Consider the following 24,574-nt stretch of genomic DNA (forward strand, 5'->3'; position numbering starts at 1 on the left):
GGGCAAAGTAGGTCCTCGTTATTGCTTTAATTTCATCTTCATTGGTTGCACATTCACTTTTTTCCTTTTTGAGTAATTTGATATTCTTTTTAAAATCAAAGTAGCCAATGATTTAAGTTTTATTCATGATTAAAATGCTTTTGGACACTTGATTTTATTAATCCCTCCTTTGATTTTCAGAATTTCTATTTTAGTGTTTAATTAGAGGTTTTTAATTTGTTGTTTTAATAGGATTTTACTTGCATGCCCAATTCATCGATGTTTTTTTCTCCTATTTATGTAAACATTCAGATACAAAATTTCCCCTAAGTACTGCTTCGCTGTGTCCTAGAAACTTTGATGTTATTGTCTTCCATGAAACTATGGTTTCTCTGATTTGAGTTTTAGTCAATTCATTCTTTATGATTAGATTATTTACTTTCCAATTAATTTTTAATTGATGCTTCCATGGCCCTTCATTGAATGTGATTTTTATTGTATTATGTTTCCCAAAAAGGTACATTTTATATTTTTGCTTCTCAGCACTTATGAAATTTTTAAGCCCTCTTGTCAATTATTCTGAAGATGCCACGTAGGGCTGAGGAATAGGCATAATCCATTCTCTTGTCTTTTACATTTATTCAGAATTCTATTGCCCAATAATTACAGCATACCACTTTACACCATTTCAAATAGCAATTTCAAGTGTAAGAAAAGTTACCTAAATTGTCCAAACCTTTTTACCAAAGATTCTACTGTGAGAATTATGACTGAAGGAATGGTAAGAATAACTAGCATTTAAATAGTGTCTTAATGCTTGCAAAGCAATTTATAAATATTAGCAAATTTGAACGTCATGTCCATCCTCAGAGACAGGTGTTATCAGTATACAGATAGGAAAAACGGAGGGAGTACCAGGGTAAGTGATTTGCCCAGAGTCACACAACTTGGAGGTGTTAGAGACTAAATTTGAATTGAGGTCTTTTGGTTCCAAAGACAATACTCTATCTATTCTGCCACATACTAAAGAAATTATTACATAAATCTCTAACAGTTACCAGAATATTTGTCAGAATTTTTTTTGTGTCAACAAGAAACAAGGAACAAGTGAGTATTAATCAACTGGTGAATGACTGCTGGGATTATGCCATAACTGTTACGGAGGTATTAATGTTATTGGATACTATTGAGAATTGAAAAACAATGGAATTTCAGAGAAAAATCATTACATTTAAAGGGCTTTATCTGTGCATTTAGGTTTATCAAGTCTGTATTTATAAAATCTTAATGAAATCTGGGAATTTAAGTCTGTGCTGCAGCCAAATATCTCCTCTTGTTAATTAGACTCAAAAGTTTTATCTCCTGCATACTTCCTCCAATGTATAGTTGAGTATGAGCTCCCCTTCAAGGCTCTCCCACAATTTTTGCTTTTATTATCCTTCTAGTGTGAATATTCTGATGTTTAGGGACCTTCTTCTTCCATGAAAAGCTATATCCCCATTGAGCTCAAGTATAAAGTTTCTCTCCACCATGAGTCCTCTGATGTAAGTGATGATCTCTGACTAAAGGTCTTCCCCACATTGAGTCCAAATTGAGTTTGTTCCCAGAATGAATTTTCTGATGTCTAACCAGCTCTATGCTCCATTTCAATGCTTTTCTTCCTTCAGGAGAGTAATGATTTCTATCTATTATGAATTCTTCTGTGAGAAATAAGGGATGATGGTTGCCGGAAGGTTTTACCACACTGATTACATTCATATGGTTTTTCTCCAGCGTGGATCGTCTGATGTACAATAAGAGATGAACGCTCCCTAAAAGCTCTGCCACATTCATGACACTCATGAGGTTTCTCTCCAGTGTGGATTCTTTGATGGAGAACAAGTTTGGAGTTGAATCTGAAAGCCTTTCCACATTGATTACATTCATAAGGTTTTTCTCCAGTGTGGATTCTGTTATGTTCAGCAAGATTGGAGCTCTGTCTGAAACTCTTTCCACACTGCTTACATTCATAAGGTTTCTCTCCAGTGTGGATTCTTTGATGTTTGGCAAGACCAGAACTGCATCTGAAAGTCTTTCCACATTGATTGCACTCATAAGGTTTCTCTCCAGTGTGGATTCTCTGATGTAGAGCAAGACTGGATCTGCATCTGAAAGTCTTTCCACATTGATTACAATCAAAAGGTTTCTCTCCAGTGTGGACTCTCTTATGTAGAGCAAGTTTGGATGTGTTTGTGAAAGTCTTTCCACACTCATTACATTCATAAAGTTTCTCTCCAGTGTGAATTTTTTGATGTAAAGCAAGATTGGAGCTCTGTGTGAAAGCCTTTCCACATTGATTACATTCATAAGGTTTCTCTCCAGTGTGGATTCTCTGATGATTAGCAAGACTGGAGCTGTGTCTGAAAGTCTTTCCACACTGACTACATTTATAAGGTTTTTCTCCTGTGTGGATTCTCTGATGTTCAACCAGACTAGAGCTCTGTCTGAAACTTTTCCCACATTGATTACATTTATAAGGTTTTTCTCCAGTATGAATTCTCTGATGTTCAACCAGACTAGAGCTCTGTCGGAAACTTTTCCCACATTGATTACATTCATAAGGTTTCTCTCCAGTGTGGATTCTCTGATGTTCAGAAAGATTGGATGTGTTTGTGAAAGTTTTCCCACACTGATTACATTTGTAAGGTTTCTCTCCAGTGTGGATTCTCTGATGTAGAGAAAGACTGGAACTCTGTGTGAAAGTCTTTTCACATTGATTACATTCATAAGGTTTCTCGCCAGTGTGGATTCTCTGATGTTCAACAAGACTAGAGCTCTGTCTGAAACTCTTTCCACATTGGCTACAGTAATAAGGTTTCTCTCCAGTGTGGATTCTCTGATGTAGAGCTAGCTTAGAGTTGCATCTGAAAGTCTTTCCACATTGACTACATTCACAAGGTTTCTCTCCAGTGTGGATTCTCTGATGTTGAACAAGACTAGAATTGCATCTAAAAGACTTTCCACATTGATTGCAAGTATAAGGTTTCTCCCCAGTGTGGATTCTCTTATGTTCAGCAAGACTGGACCTATGTCTGAAAGTCTTTCCACACTGATTGCAAGGATAAGGTTTCTCTCCAGTGTGGCTTCTCTGAGGTACAACACAAGAGGAGTTTTCACTGAAATTTTTACCACAGTCATTAAACTCATTAGCTTTCTTTCTAGTGTGAATTCTCCGATGGGAAATGAGGGATGAATGTTGCCTGAAGGCCTGTCTGCATTGCACACATTTATGTAGCTTTTCTCTAGCATGAACTTTTTGATGGTGAATAAGTGATAACTGCTGCTTAAAGGATCTCCCACTTTCACTGCATCCATGTTTCTCTCCACTTTGAATTTTCTGGTGGTCAATAAGCTTTGAATTATAAGTGAAGGTCTTCTTACCTTCAATACATGTATAAAGCATTTCTCTTGGATAACTTTTCTGATATCTAATTAGTTCTGAATTCAAGCTAAAGGTCATCTCACATTCACCATATTGATAAGTTTGCACTTCCAGAGGCTTCTCATGAGACTCAACATGCCCTATCTGTTTAGCAAAGCTTTCTCTATATTTATGATCTTGTGAACAGCCATTCCCTGATGTGTTTTTCTTATGGTGAACTAGGACTGAACTTTGTCTGAAACACTTTCCATCTTTATCAAATTCACAGTGACTTCTCTGATTTTTCTTGCTCTTGATATGAGATTCACAGATTTCTCTCAAATTGAAGTCAGAGTGGTCATCATTCATGAATCTTGGCTTTTGTGATGTTTCCACAGAAATGCTTAGCTCTGAAGCAAGCTCCCTGGTCTCAAGCCTGGTCTGTCCATCTGAAGGAAACAAAGAACAAAACATATTTATTTGTGGACACATATATACATAAAAATATCTTCTTCCCTCCATTGACAGAAAGTATTTGATTTATAATCTATTTCCCTACAGAAATGGGCAGAATTAATCATTTGAAAATGCCTTTGGCTCATATCCCCAGGATGATTTCATTTACAAAGAGCTTCACATACAACAACGCATGATTCTCACAACAAACCTGAAACATAGGAAAAACTACTATTCTCAATACATGCTCAAGTCCAACCATGAGTTCAGAATGGCTGAGTAACCTAATTAAATTCCTGCAGCCGAGACTATTATTCAAGCCCTATTACTTACTAGGTATTCTCTGTGCACAGTACTAGATGGTCTTTCTCCATTGCACATTTTTTTTTTAAAGAAAAACCTTTATTAAAAAATGCCCAGTGGAAGTAGGACATTTGTCATGCCTGTAATATCATTTTCGAGGTAATGCTGCAAAAGTATGAGCTGAAAGCCCAATAAACAGTATGAAAAATATGCTACAAAATGTAATTTGAGTTCAGATATTTTTAAAATGCACATTTTGTTGGGTTTTTAAAAACTATAATGCTTTTTACATCCTACAGTTATATTCATTATGCTTATGAAAAATGATGATTAGCATTCTGTACTTAGCTGTCTAAAAAATAATTTCTTTGGGAAGGTATTACCAAGTACCATGATTATAAGGAGTGGATCAGTATCTTACTCTGGAAGAGCAGGCAAACATTGCCAAGCACCAGGACTGGACAATGATCCCTGACATAATGGGTGCCAGTCTCAGGCTCCTGGTGATTATTTTCCTTCTTAATGACTGTATATCCCTCTATGTCATGGCCCTTCAGTGACTGTGTCAGCATAGCTGGGGGATTCCCAGAGATTAGGATTCCAGTTCTCTGCATTGAGAGGAGGAGCCATACTTTTGGTGTATGGATGCCTTTAAATAGACAGGTTTTAGATCTCTGCCTGAGGCTCAGACAAAGTATGCAGCTCCCAGGAGCCAGTGGCAGGATTTGAAGGCATGTCTTCTTCCAATCAGGTCCAGTACTCTCAACAGTCAGACAAACAACCCAAGGTCAAGGTGTACAGTTCAGCCATGAATGAGGTGAGGGTCTCAAATGTTCTGTAGGATATTTTGGGGTGGGGGAAAGCTGGAAATCTTGACAAGGAGTTTCTGAGACCCTTGTCATCTCCCACAGCTAGCCTCTTACTTGCTAGTGTCATACCCAACCACTCAGGACTCTGGATCTCTGGAGACTTTCCTGAGGAAAGAACTCCACAGTCCCAGGGGGCACATGAACCCATGATCCAGCTTTCACCCTCCTCCCCTCTCCATTGCATTTCTCCAAATGCCAGTTGTTATTGGTACTTTTTATGGGTTGGGGATCTTCCTGTTCCTCTTTATTGATCAGTTCTGATAACTTAACACAGTCCTTTGTAATCATATGCTTCAAAGCTGTTCCTTAGTAATTTCCAACTTTGCTTATATTATCTTTAGATCCATAGATAAGCCCAAACTTATATTCACACTAAATATTCACACTGTTTCATTACCCATCACATCTATAAGGAGGGTTAATTTCCCTGCTGCTCTCTTTTATTTTCCCTTTTCTGCTCTCATGTCTAAGACCACATAACTGCCAGCCTTGTTTTTGTATTCACCTGAGGCAAGGTATGTTCTGGTCTGATCCATTGCTCATTTAGGAGGGCCATTATCTATTTCCTTTTAAAAATTTTATCTTTGAATGCTTCTGTTCCCTAAAAAAAAAAAAAAAAAGAAAATCCGGAATCTTTCAATGAACATGATTTTTAAAAATTCATTTTTTCCTATGTGCAAAAACAGAATGTGTTCTACTGGACTTTGAATTTGTCATTCTTCTATCAGGAAATGGACAGCAAATGATCATATTGTAGTCCCAGGCTTTTGGTGACTGATAAAACCCTTTGGGTCTCCACAGTAATGGCCTAAGAGGTTTGGGCTAAAAATTCTTTAGTGGAATAGAGAGCAGAAAATAATTCCCCAATTTAGTTATAAATATGTTTAATTTAATAAAATAAATGTAAACCCTATTTTAATTTCATAAATTTATTTAGTATAGAAATGTGTTCATATATTTCTATAATACATATGATAAATATGTAAATTTATTTAAATGAAATACATGTGAATATATATATCCCCCCAGAACAGCAAACATGTACATGTTTGAAGCACGATCGTTTTCTTTCTGCTGTGATTCCAAACTCCCACGATCAGGCATAAATGGTTTTCAGATTCATGCAGTGAGTCCATCAAACTCTGACCACTTCTGACTAAGTGCAGCCTTCCTTTTGGTTCACAAGCTGACATCAAGTTGTTTCCCAACAGTCAGTAAGGTTCGAAACTCAAGTGCAAATCGATTGCCATTGGATGGTCCCAGTCACACATGTGTACTCATTTGCTTTCTGCCACTACACAAGTACTTCTGCCTTTCCCACATTACCTTGTAAGCACAGCTCATCACCAGGGTAATGACCAGATCAAACTGTTACATCTTTGCACAGATGGCAGGCTCCTTGGAAACCATGAGCACATTAGAAGCCACCTTAAGACCACGCAGGACCATCACAACTGTTCTACAAAAACAGTCCTTATACTGGTCCTCATTACAGTCTTAAGGCTTTTTTTTCTGACTTGAACTTATTCTCCCCTTATTTTTATTTTCTTCTTTTCTCCCTTTTTCTTTTCTTTTTTTACCTTAATACATACTTATAGAATAAATTAAGCATTTCCACAACAAAATATAATTAAAAAAGATTACTGTGCATGAAATGGCAAATCTGATCTGCACTTGTTATTCCTTCTGAATACACAACAAAATTATCATGTAAATTTTTTTCTCTTTTTTTCTTCCTTCCCCCACTCTAAAGTTGGCTACTATTAGATACAAATATACATATATGTAAATTTATTCTATACATTCTTCTGCTTCTCAGTTCATACTCTGATGCAGATATCACCTTGCTTTATATGTCCTGTACAGTTATAATGAATATAATTTATTCACTCACTGTCATTTTTTTATGGTGAGGCTATTGGGATTCAGCGACCTGCCTAGGGTCACTCAGCTAGTAAATGTCAAATGTTTAAGGCTGCATTTGAGCTCTGGTCCTCCTCACTCCAGGGCCAGTGCTCTGCCCAATGCACCGCCCAGCTGCCCTTCAATGCCATTCTTACAACCACACAGCTGTAACGGTGTAATGATGTTCTCCTGGTTCTGCTCACTTTGCTCTTCATTATTTCATGCAATTTTGCATGATTTTCCCATCATTCCTTCTAACACAGGACTTCCTAATTCCCTCTATAATCATCTACCACAAGTTATTTGGTTAAACAAGCAGATCTTCAAAGGAATTGCTCGGCAACGTAGATGAGTCATTCAGAAGAGTATGTGTGAAGGTGCAGTTGGTGTGTCAACGCCAGAAAGATATTATGTTCCTTAGAAAGTTTGTTTTAAATAAAATTAAGGATGGAAAAGATAAGTGCATGGAGAGGAGAGGAAAAGGGGAGGCAGAATAGGGTAAATTATCTGAAATGAAAAAGGTGTGAAAGCGCTTTTACAATAGATGAAAAGATGGCAGAGGTGAGTGGGAGGGTGAATCTTACTCTCCTCAGAACTGACTCAAAGAGGAAATAACCACACTCAGTTAGGTATAGAAATCTACTTTACCCTACAAAAAAGTACGAGAGGTAGAAGTGAAGAGAAGGGGGGGGCTGATAGAAGGAGGGGCAGATTGGGGGAGATAAAAGTCAGAAGCAAAACACTTCTGAAGATGAGGAGGGTGAGAGGAGAGAGAGAATGAGAAAAATGGGAAGGGGGTGGAGGATGGAGGGAAATACATTGAGTAATCATAAACTTTGAAAACACTGCCAGCAGGTTTCTCTGATCAAGAGCCCATTTCTCTCAAACATACAGAGAACTGAGTGAACTTTATAAAAATAAGGACCATTCCACAATAAGTGGTCAAAGGATGTGTACAGGCAGTTTTCAGATGAAGTAATCAAAGCTATTTATAAGTCATATGAACAAATGATCTTAATCACTATTGATTAGAGAAATGCAAATTAAAACCACTCTGAAGGATCACTCTACACCTATGAGACTGGCTAACATAACAGAAAAGGAACATGGTAAATGGTGGAGTGAATGTGGAGAACTTAGACCCTGAGGCACTATTGGTAAAGTGCTACACTGACTCAACCACCGTAAAGAGGTATTGCAACTTATGCCCGAGGCACTATCAAACTCTGCATAAGCTTTGGCCAAGCAACACCACTGCTAAGCCTATACCTCAGAGAGATTAAAAACCAAAAATGGAAACATCCCCATGTGTTACAAAAAAATGGGGTTGGGGTGAATAAGAGTTTGACACTTGAAAATTTTTTTAAAATGTTAAAAATTGTTTTTACATTTAACTGGGAAAAATATTAATTTTTTTCAAAAAGGTTTTATACGCAAATGTTGCTTTAAAAAAACAAAGCAATAGTGCGATTGCCCTTCAAGTACTCTTCCCGTTTAATGCAGCCCTTCTCACCAGCCAACAGGAAAACAAATCTTTTCTATAATGCCTAACAATTCATGCTGTTCATTTTGTTGGCTAGACAGGGAGCTAAAACCTAAGAAGTTCCCAACTCTCAGCAAGGTCACTTTCCAATTCTCTTCCCATTTCCCAGCTCACTCATGTATCCTGGTTAGAAACACAGAGACAGCACAACAGAGCTGGGCCTGAAGTCAAGAACACCTGAGTTCCAGAGCCAGTTAAGACCCTGTTTGCCTCAGTTTCCTTGTCTGTAAAATGAGGATAAGCATATCATCTCCTTTCTAAGATTCTCACAATGATCAAACGAGACATTTGTAAAGTTTTGGCACAGATAAGGCACTACATAATTGTCGTGACTATTTTCTCCCCAATTATGCTATCCTTGAACTGCCATTCTCCTGCAAATCTCTCTCCTTTGGTCACATGCAGGTTTTGGCCTCAGCCTTACTTTCTGTCACCTTCTTTTACCTTCTGACCTTGGTCCAGTTCTAATGTGGATGGCCCCCGAGCACAGCTAATACTGGAGATCCTAACGGCTGCTGGAGGGTGTCCTGCTGTGGGACACCTGGGAATCTACCTCCCATCTCCCTAACCTGAGGATGGCAGTCACCTACCGGGATCTGGCCAATGATTCTCCAAGCATGGAGACAAAGACTGGACCATAAAGATCAGGAAAGGAATTTAGCTTGGGGACTTCTGCGGCCTCAACAGCGGATTCACTCAAGATAAGCCCTGGCCTTCACTCTGCTCACATGCTGATGGACCAAGTGAGACAATCATGAATCCAGGTTACTTGGGACCCCTATATTTCAGTAACTAGCTCAGCTAGACTCTGGCAATCTTTGACACCTCCCTAACTGGTTCCCTATCCTAGCTTTTCCAGATCATTTCATTCCTCCCCAATACATGGCTTGCTCCCACCAACCCTCTCAGCTGAGAACTTGGCCTCACATTTCACTGAAACAATTGGACACTTGCCCCAAGCTCCCCAGCTCATCACAATCTCACATAAAACAGAAAACTTATTTTCCTCCTTTACCTCAGTCTCTAATGAAGAGGGGGTCCTCCTGTTCCTATAGCATATGCCCAACTCAATCAACTCCATGTTCTCACTAATTTTCAATCTCTTCCTTTCTACTGGCTTATTTCCAGCTTCTACAAATCAAACCATTTCTCCTTGGACCTCAAAAAACCCATATGTGACCCATTTATCCCCAGTAGATTTTATCCTATATCCCTCCTCCTTTTCATGGTGAAACACCTAGAGATGGCCATCTACACTTGGGGTCTCCAACTCCTTTACTCTTACTTCCTACTAAACTCTGCAGTCTGGCTCCCAGTTTCACTGTTCAATGGAAACTCCTCCCTCCAAAGCGACCAGTGATCTCCTAATTGCTAAACCAAAGGCCCTTTTCTCAGTCCTCATCCTTCCTTTTCACACTGTCATTCACCCCCTTTTCTGTGATATTCTATTCTTTCTAGGTTTTGGTGACACTCAACTCTTTGGGTTCTCCTCCTACCATGTCCCAAACTAACCTCATTCTCTTTCCCCCAATCCTCCCGTCTTCCTACTTTCCTAACACTATCCAGGTCACCCTCCTATTGGGCTCATAAAAGAAATGTCATTCTCTGTTCACCATCTCTCACACTCATACCACGTGATATTGCAAAAGTCTGCTATTGGGTCTCACTGCCTCAAGTCTCTCCGTAGACCAGTCAATGCTCTAACCAGCTGTCAGTCACTGTCTCCTCAATAAACTAAAATGGATCCCTAGCACCAGGATGACATGTAAAATCCTCTGTTAGGCTGTTAGGGGCCTTCCTCATCTCCTGCTCTCCTCCCTTTCCAGGCTTCTTTCATCTTACTCCTCCTTCACATATACTATAATCCAGGAGCAAAGGCCTCCTTACTATGCCTTGAACAGGACAAACCATCTCCAGTATCCATGGGTTTTCCCTGGCTGCCCCTCATGCCTGGAATGCTCCCCCTACCTTCTAAAGTCCCAGCTAAACACACTACAGAATATGAGGTTCAGTGACTTTCCTGGGATTCCACTGTTAAAAAAGTGTCAGAAAAAGAATTTCAAGTCAGGTCTTCCTGCCCCCAAGTCTAGCACTCCCTTCACTGTGACATGTAACTAGTGATAACAGCCCTCACAGACTTGCTTTCCCCTCACTCACCTGGACAGGAGGCTCTGGGGTCTTCTCGATTCAGCGTCCATGGTGCTTCCCCTCCTGCATAATGGGAGATCAAACCTTCTCTGGGCACTGGAAGTCCTGGGCATGGGAATAAGGAAGGATGAGGATGGAGAAACACCAGCAACTTAGCTCTCTTTAGAGAAATGGGGCACAAAGGAGGCTCCCAGGATTCCTCAAGATTCTTTCCCATGATATTTACTGCTGGGATCCTTGGTGGAAGATGGGAAGATCATGTGGAAGCCAATTTGGAAGCAGAAAATTCTGTTTTCTCCACTTCCTTCACAGAAGGATGGTCTGAACCCATAGATTTCATTATCTAGAAATTAAGAGGCATCAGGTAGTGCAGTGCCGAGAGTGCAGAGTCCTGGATTCAGGAAGTTCTGAGTTCAAATATGGTCTCAAACACTCACTAGCCACATGCCCCAGGCAAGTCACTTAGCCTGTGTTTTCCTAAGTTTCCCGGATTATAAAATGAGGATAATAATACCATTTAACTCACGGGCTTGTTCCAAGCATTAAACTAGATAATATTTGTAAAGATAACTCCCAGCACACTAACTGGCATATAGTAAACACACATACATTTTTAATTTTCTCCCTTCCAACCATTTGTCCTGGAATTTTGGACATTTAGGAAGGAAGAGGAAGGACACACTTGCTATACCAAGCTTCTGAGAGTAAGAGTAGGAGCTTTAAGCTATAAATTTATTTTTCTTAGCTTTTATTTATGATTTCTCCCCATTTACATGTAAAAATTACTTTTAACATTCGTTTTTAAAACTTGAGTTCCAAATTCTCTCCCTTCCTTCTTCTTCACCCCACCTCCCTGAGAAGGTAAAAATCTGGTATAGGTTATACATGTGCAATCACGTAGGACATTTCCATTAGAGTCATGGTGTGAAAGAAAACACAGACACACAAGCACAAAAAAAAAAAAAAACCACAAAAAAATCTCCAGAAAAGAAAAGTTTAAAAAAAGTATGCTTCATTCCGTATTCAGACATCAGTTCTTTCTCTGAGGGTGGATAGCATTTCTCATCTTTCAGAACTGCCGCGGATCACTGCGTTGCTGAGAATAGCCATGTCATTCACAGCTGATCATCTCACAATTCTGCTGTTACTTTGTATCCAGTACATTTCACTTTGCATCCAAGTATACAAGTCTTTTCAGAGCCTCATAATCACACACCACAATTTGTTACCCAGTGGATGAGTTTCCCCTCATCTTCTAATTCTTTACCCCCGGAAAAGAGCTGCTATGAACATTTTTGTACATGTAGATAATTTTCCTCTTTGCTTTTTATCTCTTTTGGGATGCAGACCTAGTAGCGCAATTGCTAGGTCAAAGAATGTGCAAGGTTTAATAGCCCTTGGGCATCTTTCCAAATCTGGGAGCTACAAATTGATGCTTGTTAACCAGAAGAACCTTCCAAAGACCAGACCTAACGAAATGGGAAGAGCCTGCTTTGGGAGGTAAGGGCTTTGCTGCATGGCCCATCACCAAGGAAAAGCTGCCTGAGCATTTCTCAGAGATCTGGCAGACCAAGTTCATGTTCAAGGAGAGGTCAGACTAGGTACATCCTCTAAGATTAGTCTGAGATTCTTTAACCCTGGTTTGAACTTTGACCTCAGGCTCCCTAGAATCAGAAAGGGACTGCTTCACATGGGAAAAAAGAAGCAAACCAAAACCCCCAGCACCCAGGCACATGATGCAAAAAGCTTTTACAGGAAAGCAGGCGTCAGGAGGACCATCTCAGACACAAAAGATCTGCATTTTGGCCTTTCCAGTCATTGATAAATGCTCCCAATCCTGAACACTAGGAAGGGAATGAATACAGTTCCTTTGATGGTAGATTCATAGATCTAGAGGAAGTGTCCTTACCTAGGGAGAGCAGGTTCTGGGCATTCTCCAGCATGACCTCCTTGTACAGCTCTTTCTGAGGACGGTCCAAGAGGCTCCACTCTTCTGGAGTGAAGTCCACAGCCACATCCTGGAATGTCACCAACCCCTAAGCCATAAAAAGTCATAGGATTAGAGCTGAAAGAGACTCTAGAATTAGTCTAGTCCAATGCTCATCAATGTACATGAGGAAATGGAAGCACTGAAGGAGGATTTACCCAAAGGTCAGAACCTTATGAGTGTCAGTGCCAACACTTAGAACCACAGTCATGAAAAGCCCAATGGAAGGTGAAGAAAAGCTTTTCATATTTGCAGCTGGAATAAAGTTGAGAAATGTACTGCTAAGAATTGTTTCTCCCTATGGAAACAGAGAAGTTATTTGATCTGTCAGAGATACATGGAGATCTCTGGAGGACAAAGAGAGAAGAAGGGAAATTTCTACGTCATCAGAACAGATATAAATCATATGTCATTAAGAAAATCCCATGTCGATACCAGCAGGTACATGTGTGTATATATACACACACACTTAGGGACAGGGGGAAGATGGGAGGTGGAGGTTGGGGTCGGGGGTTCCCTGTGATTACTGAGAAGAGCATAAAGAAAAAGAAAAGATCCAGTTTAATTCCTGGGTGGTTAAAATAAAGTCTTATCCAGATGAAAACATAAAAAGGATTCTTAAGAGATTTTAATCACATTGAGGACTAAACTGAGCACTATGGGAGTATTTCCAGTAAAGGAAAAAAGATCCATCGTTGCTATACTGAGGGCTTGAGGTAGCTCTGGGTATGTGTCATGTCTAAAACATCTCATGCCTTTGCTTTATGGTTGCTTTCATTTGTGAACGGCACATATTCATTATTTGTGATTATTCAGGTATAAAGAAATAAGTAACCGGAAAGGAGTTTATTATAAAGGTAATACTTTTTTAACCAAGGTTTGGATTTGAGCTAATTCATGAGAAAGACATGAGAAATAAAGGGTCAATGCAGACACCTAGAACTCTGGAATTTGGGAGAACAAGAGTCAAGAGGAGTAGACTGTTGAACAACAACACAGATGACCACTGGACCAGATCTGAAAATCTGCTGATACATGGCACAGCTCATTCGTTTGTTCAACCTCTTAAATGTAGAGCATCTGTTTGGCCAATGTGCCAGGAATCTCATGGTCCCCCTCTCACTTGCTTCCACTTTCATTATGTAGTGACATGACTCACCTTCTATTATTTTGGCTCATTCTCTATCATGCAGTTAAAATTCTTTCTACCTTTTCATCACTGTGATTTTTTCCTTCAAATAACAGATCAAGGCTTTATTGGGAATCCACATTTCAGTTTTAATTTCCTTTACTTCTACCATTTATCTGCTGAACAGTTATGGAATTTATCCATCTTCTCCCTCTTTTGGAGATTCCCAAGAATTTGTCTGTGTCTCCTTTTTACTGGAGTCCCTTCAGTCCCTGCTCTCCCCTTCACAGCATTTACTCACAGTGAGGGCTCTCAATGGAGGAAGACATGCTTTTATTGATTGATAATTGGGTATCTAACTCACTGTCAACAGAACCTTCCAAGCTTTTTTCCCTTTTATTCTGACCTCCTTCCTTCTCCATCCTCCCACATCCGTCCTTTACCACTGAGGGGTGGGGTCATGAACTTTCACTTAAGGAGAGAGTCCAGCTGGCCCATTCCATGTCTGACATGCCTGCACCACTTTGGGACTTGATCTGACTGGCTTCTTCACCGTGCCCAGGGTCTGGGACCCATCCATGAGATGTTTTAGCTTCCTTTTACATGTTGGCTTCCCTCACCAGAGTATAAGCTCCTTGAGGGCAGGGACTGCCTTTACTTGGGATATTTCATGTCCCAGCCCTGAGTACTGGGCATGGCACACAGTATTCCCCACCCAATCACCCATTTCAGCACCTCACCCCTGACTGTCCTTCCACAACCAAAGCCATTCAAGCTGAGCTAGCTATGCTCCCAGCCTCCTTTCAGACATCTCCAACATGATATCCAGTATCCTAAACTTACACTGTCCACAAGAGAACTTCTTGCCTTCTCTACCTGTCAAAGGCAGCCTCATGCTCCACCAACCTATGCCTCATTCTCAACCCCTACTTCTCTCCCCTCTTATCCAACCTGCTGTCAAAGTCTGTGAATTGTACCTTGTAACATCTGTCAGACACACTCCCTTATCTCCCATGATACTGCAGTTGCCCAGGTATGGGCTCTCATTGTCTCACCCTTGGCCAGTTGCTGAGGCCTGCTGCTGGGTGAGCTGGCCTCAAGACTCTCCCCACTTCAATGCCTCCTTCATTTGGTCCACAAAGGAATTTTCCTTAACAACAGGTCTGATCCCTTACTCAATAAACTCCAGCTTCCTGGACTCCCCCCACCTCCAGGATCAAGTACAAATTCTGCATTCAAAGCCCTTCATGACCGAGACATCACCAGTTACTCCAGTCTTCTTACACCTCATTTCCTGCCACCTCCTCACTCACAGAATGACACTGGCCTCCTTGCTACTCCACAAGAAGACAATGCATCTCTCATTTCAGAGCATTTTCCCTGGAGTTAGGAAGAACTGTGTTCAGATGCTGCCTCAGACACTGAGCTAGTGTAGATCCTTCCCTCTCAGAGCACCTCTCATCCATACCGCAGAGAGATTGTTTGGACAAAGCTGCTGACCTGTCATCTTCTCCATTAGACTGGGAGCTCCTTGAGGCCAGGGACTGGTTTTTTCTTCCTTTGTACACAGAGTAGGTGAGCCCAGTGTCCCTATCCTTTCTAAATGCTTGTGGACTTCACCTAAGAATTGGTAAATGGAAAGGATTCAGAGACCTGGGAAAGTGTGTGTGAGCCAAGGCAGGAAGATAGGAGCTGCAGCAGGAGGACAATTTCTCCTCTGCTGACAGCCCTGCAAAGGACCAGTGCTGGGGAAACTTTCAGGGTTAAGGGATTCCCTGGAGCTTCAGTGGCTACAAGGGAGAGGTAGGTTAAAAGAAACAAAAGAAGGGAGAGATATAGTGTGTGTCTGTGTGTGTGTGTGTGTGTGTGTGTGTGTGTGTGCGCATGCATGCATGCATGAGTGCATGTGTGAGAGAGAGAGAGAGCATGTTAGGCATGTAAAAAACAGAGCAAAGGTATGGTGTCTAAGAAATAGAAACTCATGAGTGAAGTGGATGTCCCTAAGGTGACTCAGTTGTAATAAAGATGAATTTAAAAGGCAGCTACAAGGGTGAGGAGGTTAGTGCTGGAGATCCTAAAGTGCCAATAAATCATTTTACAACACAGAAGGAGAGAGCAGGGCAGTGTGGTTACCACTGTTTTCAATTTCTTGCCTATTTTTGTAAAGAAACGATCCATAGGGAGACAATCCTCTGCATCTGGAAATGGCCTCTTTGTTGGTCAAGTCTGAGGACAGAGTACACTCACCTGGGCTGTGGGTCTGCAGCTCTCAGGGGCCATTCCCTCAGGCTCCAGGTGCCCACCTTGGGCCAGGTCTTGGTGCTATGCAGGTTGAGCTGGGGAGGGAGGATCCCAGAGGAGCACAGGTCCTTCCCTTCTCTTCCTGGGCAGCAGGTGGGCTGACAGGGATTTACAGAGGGTGAAGTCCTACAGGAATTACAAAGACCCTGACCTTGCCATCAAGGGAGAGGCCCCAACCCATGGGGGGGAGGAGATAGGCAGCAAGGAGATTCAGGTTAGGAAATGAAGGTCTAAACAGGAAGACTATTCCCTTCCCCCATTCTCTTACAAAGACCAGGAGGCAGGAGGAGCTTTGGGATCCCAGGTGGGATGAGACCAGTCAGAGCCTCCATGGCTCCTGAGCCAGAGCTCTCCCTCCAACTGGTCCTCTGCCCTCCCTACCTCCCCTCTCCCCAACAAACACATAACAGAATCTAAATTCTCCCTCATTACACCTGCTTGACCCTGATAACCACTTTACTCATTCATCCATATTCTCCAGGGGTCATATCTTGGCTTTCTTTATGCTTGTTCAGCACCAGGCCCCCTCCCCCATACCCAAACCCTTTTCCCCTTCCTCTTGATCTAGGAGGGAGGGTAGATAGAGAAGGTTGAAGACAGGGAGGTCTCTGGGATGGAGATGCTAGGAGTGACCAGGTCAAGCTGAGCAGGGAGACATAATCCTGACTGGAATTCAGTTGTCTGGCAGGGGGACTGAGGGCTCAGAAGAATGTGGGAGAAGGGCAGGAGGCCAAGGTAAGAAAGGCTCTGGGAGGCAGAACAGGGTAACAAAGGAAGGGGGGAAGAAGAGGGGATACCTGAGTGACAGAAAGTTCCCAGGAGGGCAGCTGAGCCTGAGCAGACAAAGTAACTGTGTCCTGGGTCTCCCTATGAACCAAGAGTGGGGGATGCAACTCCTGGGACCCTCTTTGGAGCTTAGCCTTGGAGGCTGCTTATCTGAGTCCCTGGAGGGAAACTGGAGACAGGGAAGGAAAGACCTGGGATCTGAGAGGGAGGCAGCAGGAGAGCCGCAGGTCCAGGTAAGAGAGGCGTGGCATAAGCTTTGGTGTCTGGGTCTTAGGTAGGCCCTGGGGGCAAGGAGGCAGGACTCCTGGGTCCTTAAAGGGAGCTAGGGCTGCTGGTGGGACAATGGAATCTCTGAACAGGAGCTGGGGGTAGGGGACAGGACACTGGGGTCCTGAGAGGGCAGCTGAAGGAGGACTTCCTGGGTCCCTATGGGGGAAGTCTAAAGATTGGCAAGTGTGATTCAATGGTAAACCTGGGGAAGGTATCCCAGGACATTTGGGATGAGATGGGAACCCTGGAAGAGAGGCAGGGCCTGGGATCCTGCCAGGGAGCCAGCAATGGAGAAAGGAGGGCTCCTGGCAGCCCTGGAGGACACTAAGCATGAGGTCACAAGGGAAGGAAAGGGCAGCCAGGAGGAGCTGAGAGCTGTATGGCTCCCTGACTCAGACCTACCTGGGAGCTCCAGGCACAGAGCTGGCTTCTGGGAGGAACAGGAAGCTCAGATCCAAAGGAAGTAGGAAGCATAATCACAGTTCCAAAGAAAGAAAGCAGCTAGATCTCAGCTCCATGGGCTTCCTCTTCCAGCCAGAACACTCTGGGCAGGTCCTCCCAGTCCCAGAGCTCAGCTCGGCCCAGTCCTGCTAAAATGCCAAGATGTTCTCTTTCCTCCAATGGCTCCCCAGACCCTGCCTGCCTCTGTTCCCCAAGCCCTGCGCTTCATCACAGGGAATGTCTTAGCCACTAGAATAACTCCTTTCCCCTCTAGACCCCTCCCAGGCCTCCACACTCCACCCCAGGGCTCAATTCCACCTGCCCTCCCCCCCCCCACACCCCAACTGGTCATCTCATAGAGTCCCCCTCCCACAACCTCTCTTCCCCTCTCCTTCCCCTGCTCTGGGACTCAGACCCTCCTCCTTCTGAGCAGAATCTCCTGGTCTTCTTCCAGCTTTAGTCCCACATGCACCTTCTTCCAAACTAGGACACCCAGACCCTCCCTCCCTCCTGTCTCTCCCAACCATTCCCTCCCCCACCAGGCAGGTGTCCCTGTCCTCCCTGCTGTTCGACCCCAACTTGTCTATCCCAATTTAATCCTCTCTTACAGTCCTGAAACATTTGAATTTGGAGGCCTTTCTCTCTATCTTGTTATTCTTTCCTAAGGGAAATTCTCTCATTGAAAGGCAGTGAGAGCTGGGAGAGCTGAGGGCAGGAAGCAGGACCCCCAGGTCCCAGGGCAGCAATTACAGGTGCCTCTTCATGTGATCAGAGAGACATTTTAAAGCCGGAAAAGAAAATCATCATTTAAGTTTTATTCACAACTTATTAAAGCCATTTTACATGAAAATGCCTTAATCTAATTTTGAGATTTTACAGACAATTATTAAAACACAGTCAAAGCCTGTATATCCTAGGTAAAAGAAAAATAATAATTTCACAAAACCTTCATTCCATATCTCTATATTCATTGGACCCTAAGGAACTTTATAGTCTTATGCTTTATTAGTTTTTGGATGAAAAGAAAATACAAGTATATATCACTCAGGAACTTGATGTTTGTTGACCTTGTATCACTCATCCCAAGAGAAGCGCTGGAGAGCCAAGGTCATATGTCCAATTCTCAGGGAAAACAGTAAGAAAAGGAGCTATTCTTTTCTCAAAGTGAAGTTTACTTTTTCATTAAAGCTTGAAACTAAAATTTTTACCTAGAATTTAAAACTTGTACATTTTTATCCTGGGCCTCCTGCTCCACCCTCACCATCTTTGAGGGCAGATTTGGAGGGATGCATGTCCATATTTGTGTATCTTATCAGATCATCTAGAAAAGGAGTGAGATTGTTCAGATCTGATGCTACACATAATGACATATATTTTAACAAGGTGCCAGATGGTAAGCCTACTGACTCATCTTCCTAGTTGCTTAGTTGAGAAATTGAAAGAAATGGTGACCACCCATTCAGAATAGTAAAATCAAAACAATAAGGTCTTACACATTACAGCAACTCAGAGATATTCAAGTATTGCAACAAGAAGACTCACTATTTAAAAAAATACCTTTACAATTCACCTTCCCTGGTTTTAGAAGTTGGTTATGAAAGGAAAAGGGAGGGACACGGTGGTAACAACGTTAAGATTCCAAGGGCATAGAGTAACCTTCTTCAGCTCTGGTCAATTCCAGGAAAGTCAGTTAACTTTTTGGAACAGCCAATCATGTCGCCAAGTTCCACATTATTCACAGGGTATCACTGCTGAACTAAGGATTAATGAGGTGGGAAATATTCCCATTCACAAAGGAAATATCAAAATGGGAAAACTGAGTCAAAAGGCTTCTTCTATTACCTCTGTAAGGCTGTCTTCTCAATCTTCTCAGGTGTAGCCAGCAAACTGTAGCAATTCTCAGATCACACTCCTTTCCAGCAGCTCATGGCATTTTCCTTCAATGGGAGTTTACTGGTGTAATGGTAATTCAGACAATTATACCAGAATTCAGAACTCAGAACAATACCAAATTTTGTCTACCTATCCACAAACATGTAGATAGACAGATAGATAGATGATAGATAGAGATATATGTATAGTCATGAGAGATATTTCCTCAACTAGTCAGTTTTACTAATCAGCTAAGGGCAAGGTATAGTTATGATTTTTTTTTCCATTTTTTTGCAGTAATACTCAATGAGAAAACATTACTCTTGAGCTCTTAATAAGTACATTCAAGGTCTTGCCTTGCTCTTTGTTTGTAGTTTACATCCAGCTTGGAGCAAATATCAATCAGAAGAAGTGGAAAAAAATAACCACATTCTATAATTATACACAAGCCATGAAAACATGATTCTTCCCTCAAAACCAAGAAGATCATAGGCCATTGAAAGTCTTCAGATCACAGGTATGCGTAGCTTAAGGCTTTGCATTATATTGTAAATGTGTTTTTGTTTAATGGGAAGATCTTTCCCATCAATTAACAGGCCCATGAGACCTGCTTGAGTCACATGGAAGCCTGAGTTACATGATTCTGTGGTGGGAGGAGCTTGCCAAATGGGTGGAACAGGAAGGGGTAGAGTGAGAAGGGTAGAATGGAGGTTCAAAGAAGTTGGTCAGAGCAGTTAGATACTGTGGGAGAGAGTGGCAGCAGGCAGTGAGCTGTGAGTGTTCATTTGTGGGAAGGTCCTAGCAGGGGGAAGGCTTAGGGATGGTGTGCCCTCTGCATTGTTACTGTGTATAGATTGTTGCTATGATGGATTTGGCTTTCTGGTGGTGGGATTCGGTGTTATGGTATTTTGAATGCTTTGGTTCTGCCTTCCATGTGGAGAGTCTGCTATATTTCGCAATTCAGAATTATGCCAGCATATTCAAAGCCACCATAGCCACTGTGGGTGTCACCTTGGCAATATATGCATATTAACCCATAAAGCAAAAATCTGGGGAATGTTGGAACTAAGGTAGCTCAAAGGTATATGTTCAATATATATTACGCCAGTTTTATAATTTTCATAATTAGTAGCCAGAGAAATCATCATCAAAGACACTTCTTTACTCTTAACAAATTTCTTAGCCACTTCCAGCCCAATCCCCTCCATCTCTGCCAGAAATGGTTTCTATATGTAAAGACGGTGGCAAGGCCTTCAGCCAGGACTCGCAGCTCATTAGACATCAGAAAATTCACACTGGAATGAAACTTTATGGATGTAATGAATGTAATAAAGTCTTTAGATAAGAGTCATCCCTCACTGGCCATCAGAGAAGTCACATCAGACTGAACTCTTATCACTGCAATAAATGAAGGCATTCCAATCGAGCACAGAGCTTGTGGTTGTACAGTATGTCTCACTCTTTGTGTTCCCATTTAGAGTTTTCTAGGCAAAGAAACTGGAGTGGTCTGTCTTTTCCTTCTCCAGATCATTCCACCCATGAGGAAACTGAGGCAAATATGGTCACAGAGCTAGTAAGTGTTGAGGCTGGATTGGAACTCAGGTCCCCCTGACTCTAGGGCTGGTTCTCTATCCACTGTGTTACCTAACTATCCCACAGAGGTTGTTAAACAACATAAAATTCATCCTGGAGACAAGCCCTACATGGACTCAGTGGGGGTAGGTCTTTAGCCAGACAGCAAGTCTTATTTACATCAGAGGACTTACATTCATGAATGGGCTTATTGGGCACATGCCTTCTGCGGGAAGGAGGAGGTCACTGGACATTAGAATATTCCTACTGGCCAGCAATGACTACGGGAAGGCCTTCATCTAGAGCTCATACTTGAAACCTTGCTGGAGATAACACATATGGATCCATTCAATGAGGGAAGGCTGCAGCACAGACTTTATCAGATATCTGGAATTTCATACTGGGGATCAAACCCTATAAATGGAATCACTTATTTTCTGACATCCTAATGGTTGTCATTACTCTTTAATAATATAACTATAATAATACAAATTTCTCAAAACATTGTTTCTCTTCTTTTGAAGATTTTAAAAGTCCTTGAAAATATTCCTTTGATTTATTGCTTTGATTTATTGTTTTACTAATCAGCTAAGGGCAAGGTATAGTTAGGATTTTTTTTTCATTTTTTTGCAGTAATACTCAATGAGAAAACATTACTCTTGAGCTCTTAATAAGTACATTCAAGGTCTTGCCTTGCTCTTTGTTTGTAGTTTACATCCAGCTTGGAGCAAATATCAATCAGTAGAAGTGGAAAAAAATAACCACATTCTATAATTATACACAAGCCTTGAAAACATGATTGTTCCCTCAAAACCAAGAAGATCATAGGCCATTGAAAGTCTTCAGATCACAGGTATGCATAGCTTAAGGCTTTGCATTATATTGTAAATGTGTTTTTGTTTAATGGGAAGATTATTGCAGGGCACTGCAGGCTTGGTACTAAGAGGTCATTCTAGTTTGGCAAGTTTCATGCTCTCCACAGCCAAAACTTCATCATGAATTAAGCAAAGAGCTTTTTCCACATCATCCTCATTATTAGAAGTGAGTCCATATTGCAAAAATGATTTGACATATTTTCTCTTTCTTGTCAATTTAGATGGACTATATGTAGCTTAGTAATGAAGACTCTGCCACTGTCAATAGTATTTTTATTTCTCTCTAAATTTAGGCCCTTATTCATAACTGAAAAATATTTTTGTGCTAAAATATAAGTAAATATTACTAATAATTTCTGAAACATATAGAAGCTTTAGTTTATGAATTACATTTTTGTACTCAGTTTAAAAAATTGATGTTCACACTTATATAGACATACAGTGATGATAGCTGAAAAATATTGTTAAAGGGCTTTTCCCTTTACTTGCTGCAGTTAAACATTTGTTTCAGTAAAAGAAGGAGATTAAGGCAATTTTTAAAATCAAATATAACAGAATACAATCCAAAGATACACTAATTTGATACTTACATGCTTAGGAATAATGGTAGGAAAATAATAAATCTTTATTTTCTATAATTAATCTATTAAGCCTATGTAAGAGCAAAAAACATTGTACGTACAGTAAAAACACTCAATGCCTAACATATGACAGTCTCAAGTCTGAGCCCAGGTGTTTCTGGCTGCGTTTGTTGGCGCTGCATGGCATGCGCAGTACAAAGTGCACATATTGTGTGTTCGGAACCAAGGCTGCCGGGAAACGTGAATGACATAACAAGGCAGGGAATGCCATACCTCAAACTCACCGTGCATGTGACTTTGACTTCAGTTAGCTCACTGCGCATTCAGAAACCGTCTACTGTTGCCAAATGTTGCACAACCCCCATGTTCAGCTACACCCCGCCCCAGTCAGGACTCAGAGTTCAAGAAGTGCTGCTGTAGACCAAGGTCTCACATTGTAAGACCAAGATCAGCTCTGACTCCATGCCTTAGACTGAAAGGTTCACCTCAAACAGATGACAGGAGCCATGAAGAAGAGACGTTGTGAACGATGGGGAAGCTAAGAGCTCATCAGCCAACAAAAAGAGAGACCATCTTGATCATACAAAAGTACCGATGCATCTGAAATTGAAAGGGAATCCACCGCGGAAAAGATTTCCAGGAAGTGTCTCTGATAAAAACCTCATACGAAAGGCACATGAAACACAGACGCGACTTTATTCCAATGACCCAGTCTCCCTTATTTTTCCTTAATTCTTATTTTGAGTTCCATGTTCTCTCCCTCCTTTCACCATCCCCCACCCATGGAGAAGGCAAGAAATACTTGCGCTATTATCATGCAAAGCCATGGGAAACACATGACAGGCTGCGTGGAGAAAACCATGGAGAACCCCTCCCTTGTCTGGCTAGGGGCGATCATCCCGCAGACGTCATTCACCCCGCACAGCCCGGCCCCGTCCTTCGCGGCGGCGCCAGCGCACGCGAGTCTTCCCAGGGCCACCCTCCTGCCCGCGCACGCGCACGGACGGGCATTCTAGGCCAGGCCTAGAGCTGGCAGGGGGTCCCCGGCCCCGCCCTGACTAAGCCCCGGCCGGGATCGTCCCGCGCTGCGGCAGGGCGGCCCCTCGCACTCACCTCTGCCGGGGCCTCCCAGCACGTGAGCAGGCCACCCCCTGGGGGTGACGTCACCCGAAGCCCGGGAAGACTTCTCCCAGTCCCGGCGGCCCTGAAGGAGGCCGCGGCAGAGCGGCAGGGCCGGGTCACTCATCACACACCAAGGTTACACCCGGCATTCTAGACCGTGGTCGTCTGGACTTCCTCCCTAGTCTTCGCTCCTGGGCATGCGCGGCTCGGGACTACATTTCCCAGAAGGCGTCCACACCGGTTCCACTTCCGCTTCCTCTGTCTCTCCCTCCCCCGCTGCCTTTTTTAAAATTTAAACCAGTTCCGAGCCAATCAGCTGCGAGATCCTGGAGCCTTGACGCCCCCACCTCCCTCTCCCCGGGACGGGGAATCTTGAGCCCCTTTTTCAGGCCCTGAGACCCGGGCCCCGAGGCCTCTCCAGGACCCAGGAGCGCCCCCATCTCCTCCCCCCAGAGGACACGCCCTGCCTCTCCCCGCCCCCACCTCCGGACCCGGGCAGTGCTGCCCCCTCCAGAACGTGCGCCCCCACATGGTGCCTCCCCTCCCCTTCCCCCTGGCCCTGACGCAGCCCCCCAAAGCTGCTGGTTCTGCGTCCTCCCCCCATTCTCTTCCATCCCCTCCAGCCCCTGCTGCGAAACTTGAACATTCCCCTTCCCCGGGGGTCTCCACCGACCCCCACCCCCAGCATCTGGGGCTTCTGTCCCCCAGCCTTCCCGTCAGTTTGGAGCAGGCAGGGGTGGGGAGGGGATGAAAAGGGAGGAGTAGTCCCCCCACCCCCACCCCCACCCCCGGGAGCCTTCCCCCAGTTTGGGGCTTTTGGACCTGCCTTATCTGCTCTGACCCCCCAGCTGCTCATGTGCTCCGGCTGTAGGCAGCCAGAAGTCTGCAAAGGTGCGTGAAGTGCCTACTATGTGCATCTGCAAAAGTGAGTGAAGTGCGTGCTGTATGCCTCCACAAAGGTGCGTGAAGTGCCTGCTGTATACATCTGCAAAGGTGCGTGAAGTGCCTGCTGTATGCATCTGCAAAAGCACATGA

General features: G+C 42.8%; 2 protein-coding genes across 4 annotated transcripts in view; one reads left to right on the top strand and one right to left on the bottom strand.

Annotated features, from left to right (window-relative positions):
* Positions 1–454: 454 nt before the first annotated feature.
* Positions 455–23,733, bottom strand: LOC140508227 (uncharacterized). 2 transcript variants are annotated; one of them, XM_072616012.1, is made up of 7 exons: positions 23,531–23,733; positions 19,360–19,470; positions 17,479–17,663; positions 15,967–16,146; positions 12,513–12,639; positions 10,613–10,708; positions 455–3,828 (listed from the first exon to the last, which is right to left on the bottom strand). In XM_072616012.1, exons 4-7 carry the CDS (start codon positions 15,997–15,999, stop codon positions 1,661–1,663), a joined length of 2,424 nt encoding a protein of 807 aa, XP_072472113.1. In that variant the 5' UTR covers positions 16,000–16,146; positions 17,479–17,663; positions 19,360–19,470; positions 23,531–23,733; the 3' UTR covers positions 455–1,660. The 2 variants fall into 2 exon arrangements, with proteins under 2 accessions (XP_072472113.1, XP_072472112.1); XM_072616011.1 differs by lacking the exon at positions 23,531–23,733 and having other exon boundaries at positions 17,479–17,666; positions 19,360–23,412.
* Positions 23,721–24,574, top strand: part of LOC140508222 (uncharacterized) — a 36,634-nt gene continuing 35,780 nt past the window's right edge. Inside the window, exon 1 of one of the 2 annotated variants that reach the window (XM_072615998.1) lies at positions 23,721–24,532. The gene's annotated coding sequence lies outside the window, so the exon portion shown is untranslated. The remainder of the gene's footprint in view (positions 24,533–24,574) is intronic. The other variant, XM_072615999.1, reaches the window with a different exon arrangement.

Source organism: Notamacropus eugenii, chromosome 5 (assembly GCF_028372415.1).
Source record: "Notamacropus eugenii isolate mMacEug1 chromosome 5, mMacEug1.pri_v2, whole genome shotgun sequence".
Lineage (NCBI taxonomy): Eukaryota > Metazoa > Chordata > Mammalia > Diprotodontia > Macropodidae > Notamacropus > Notamacropus eugenii.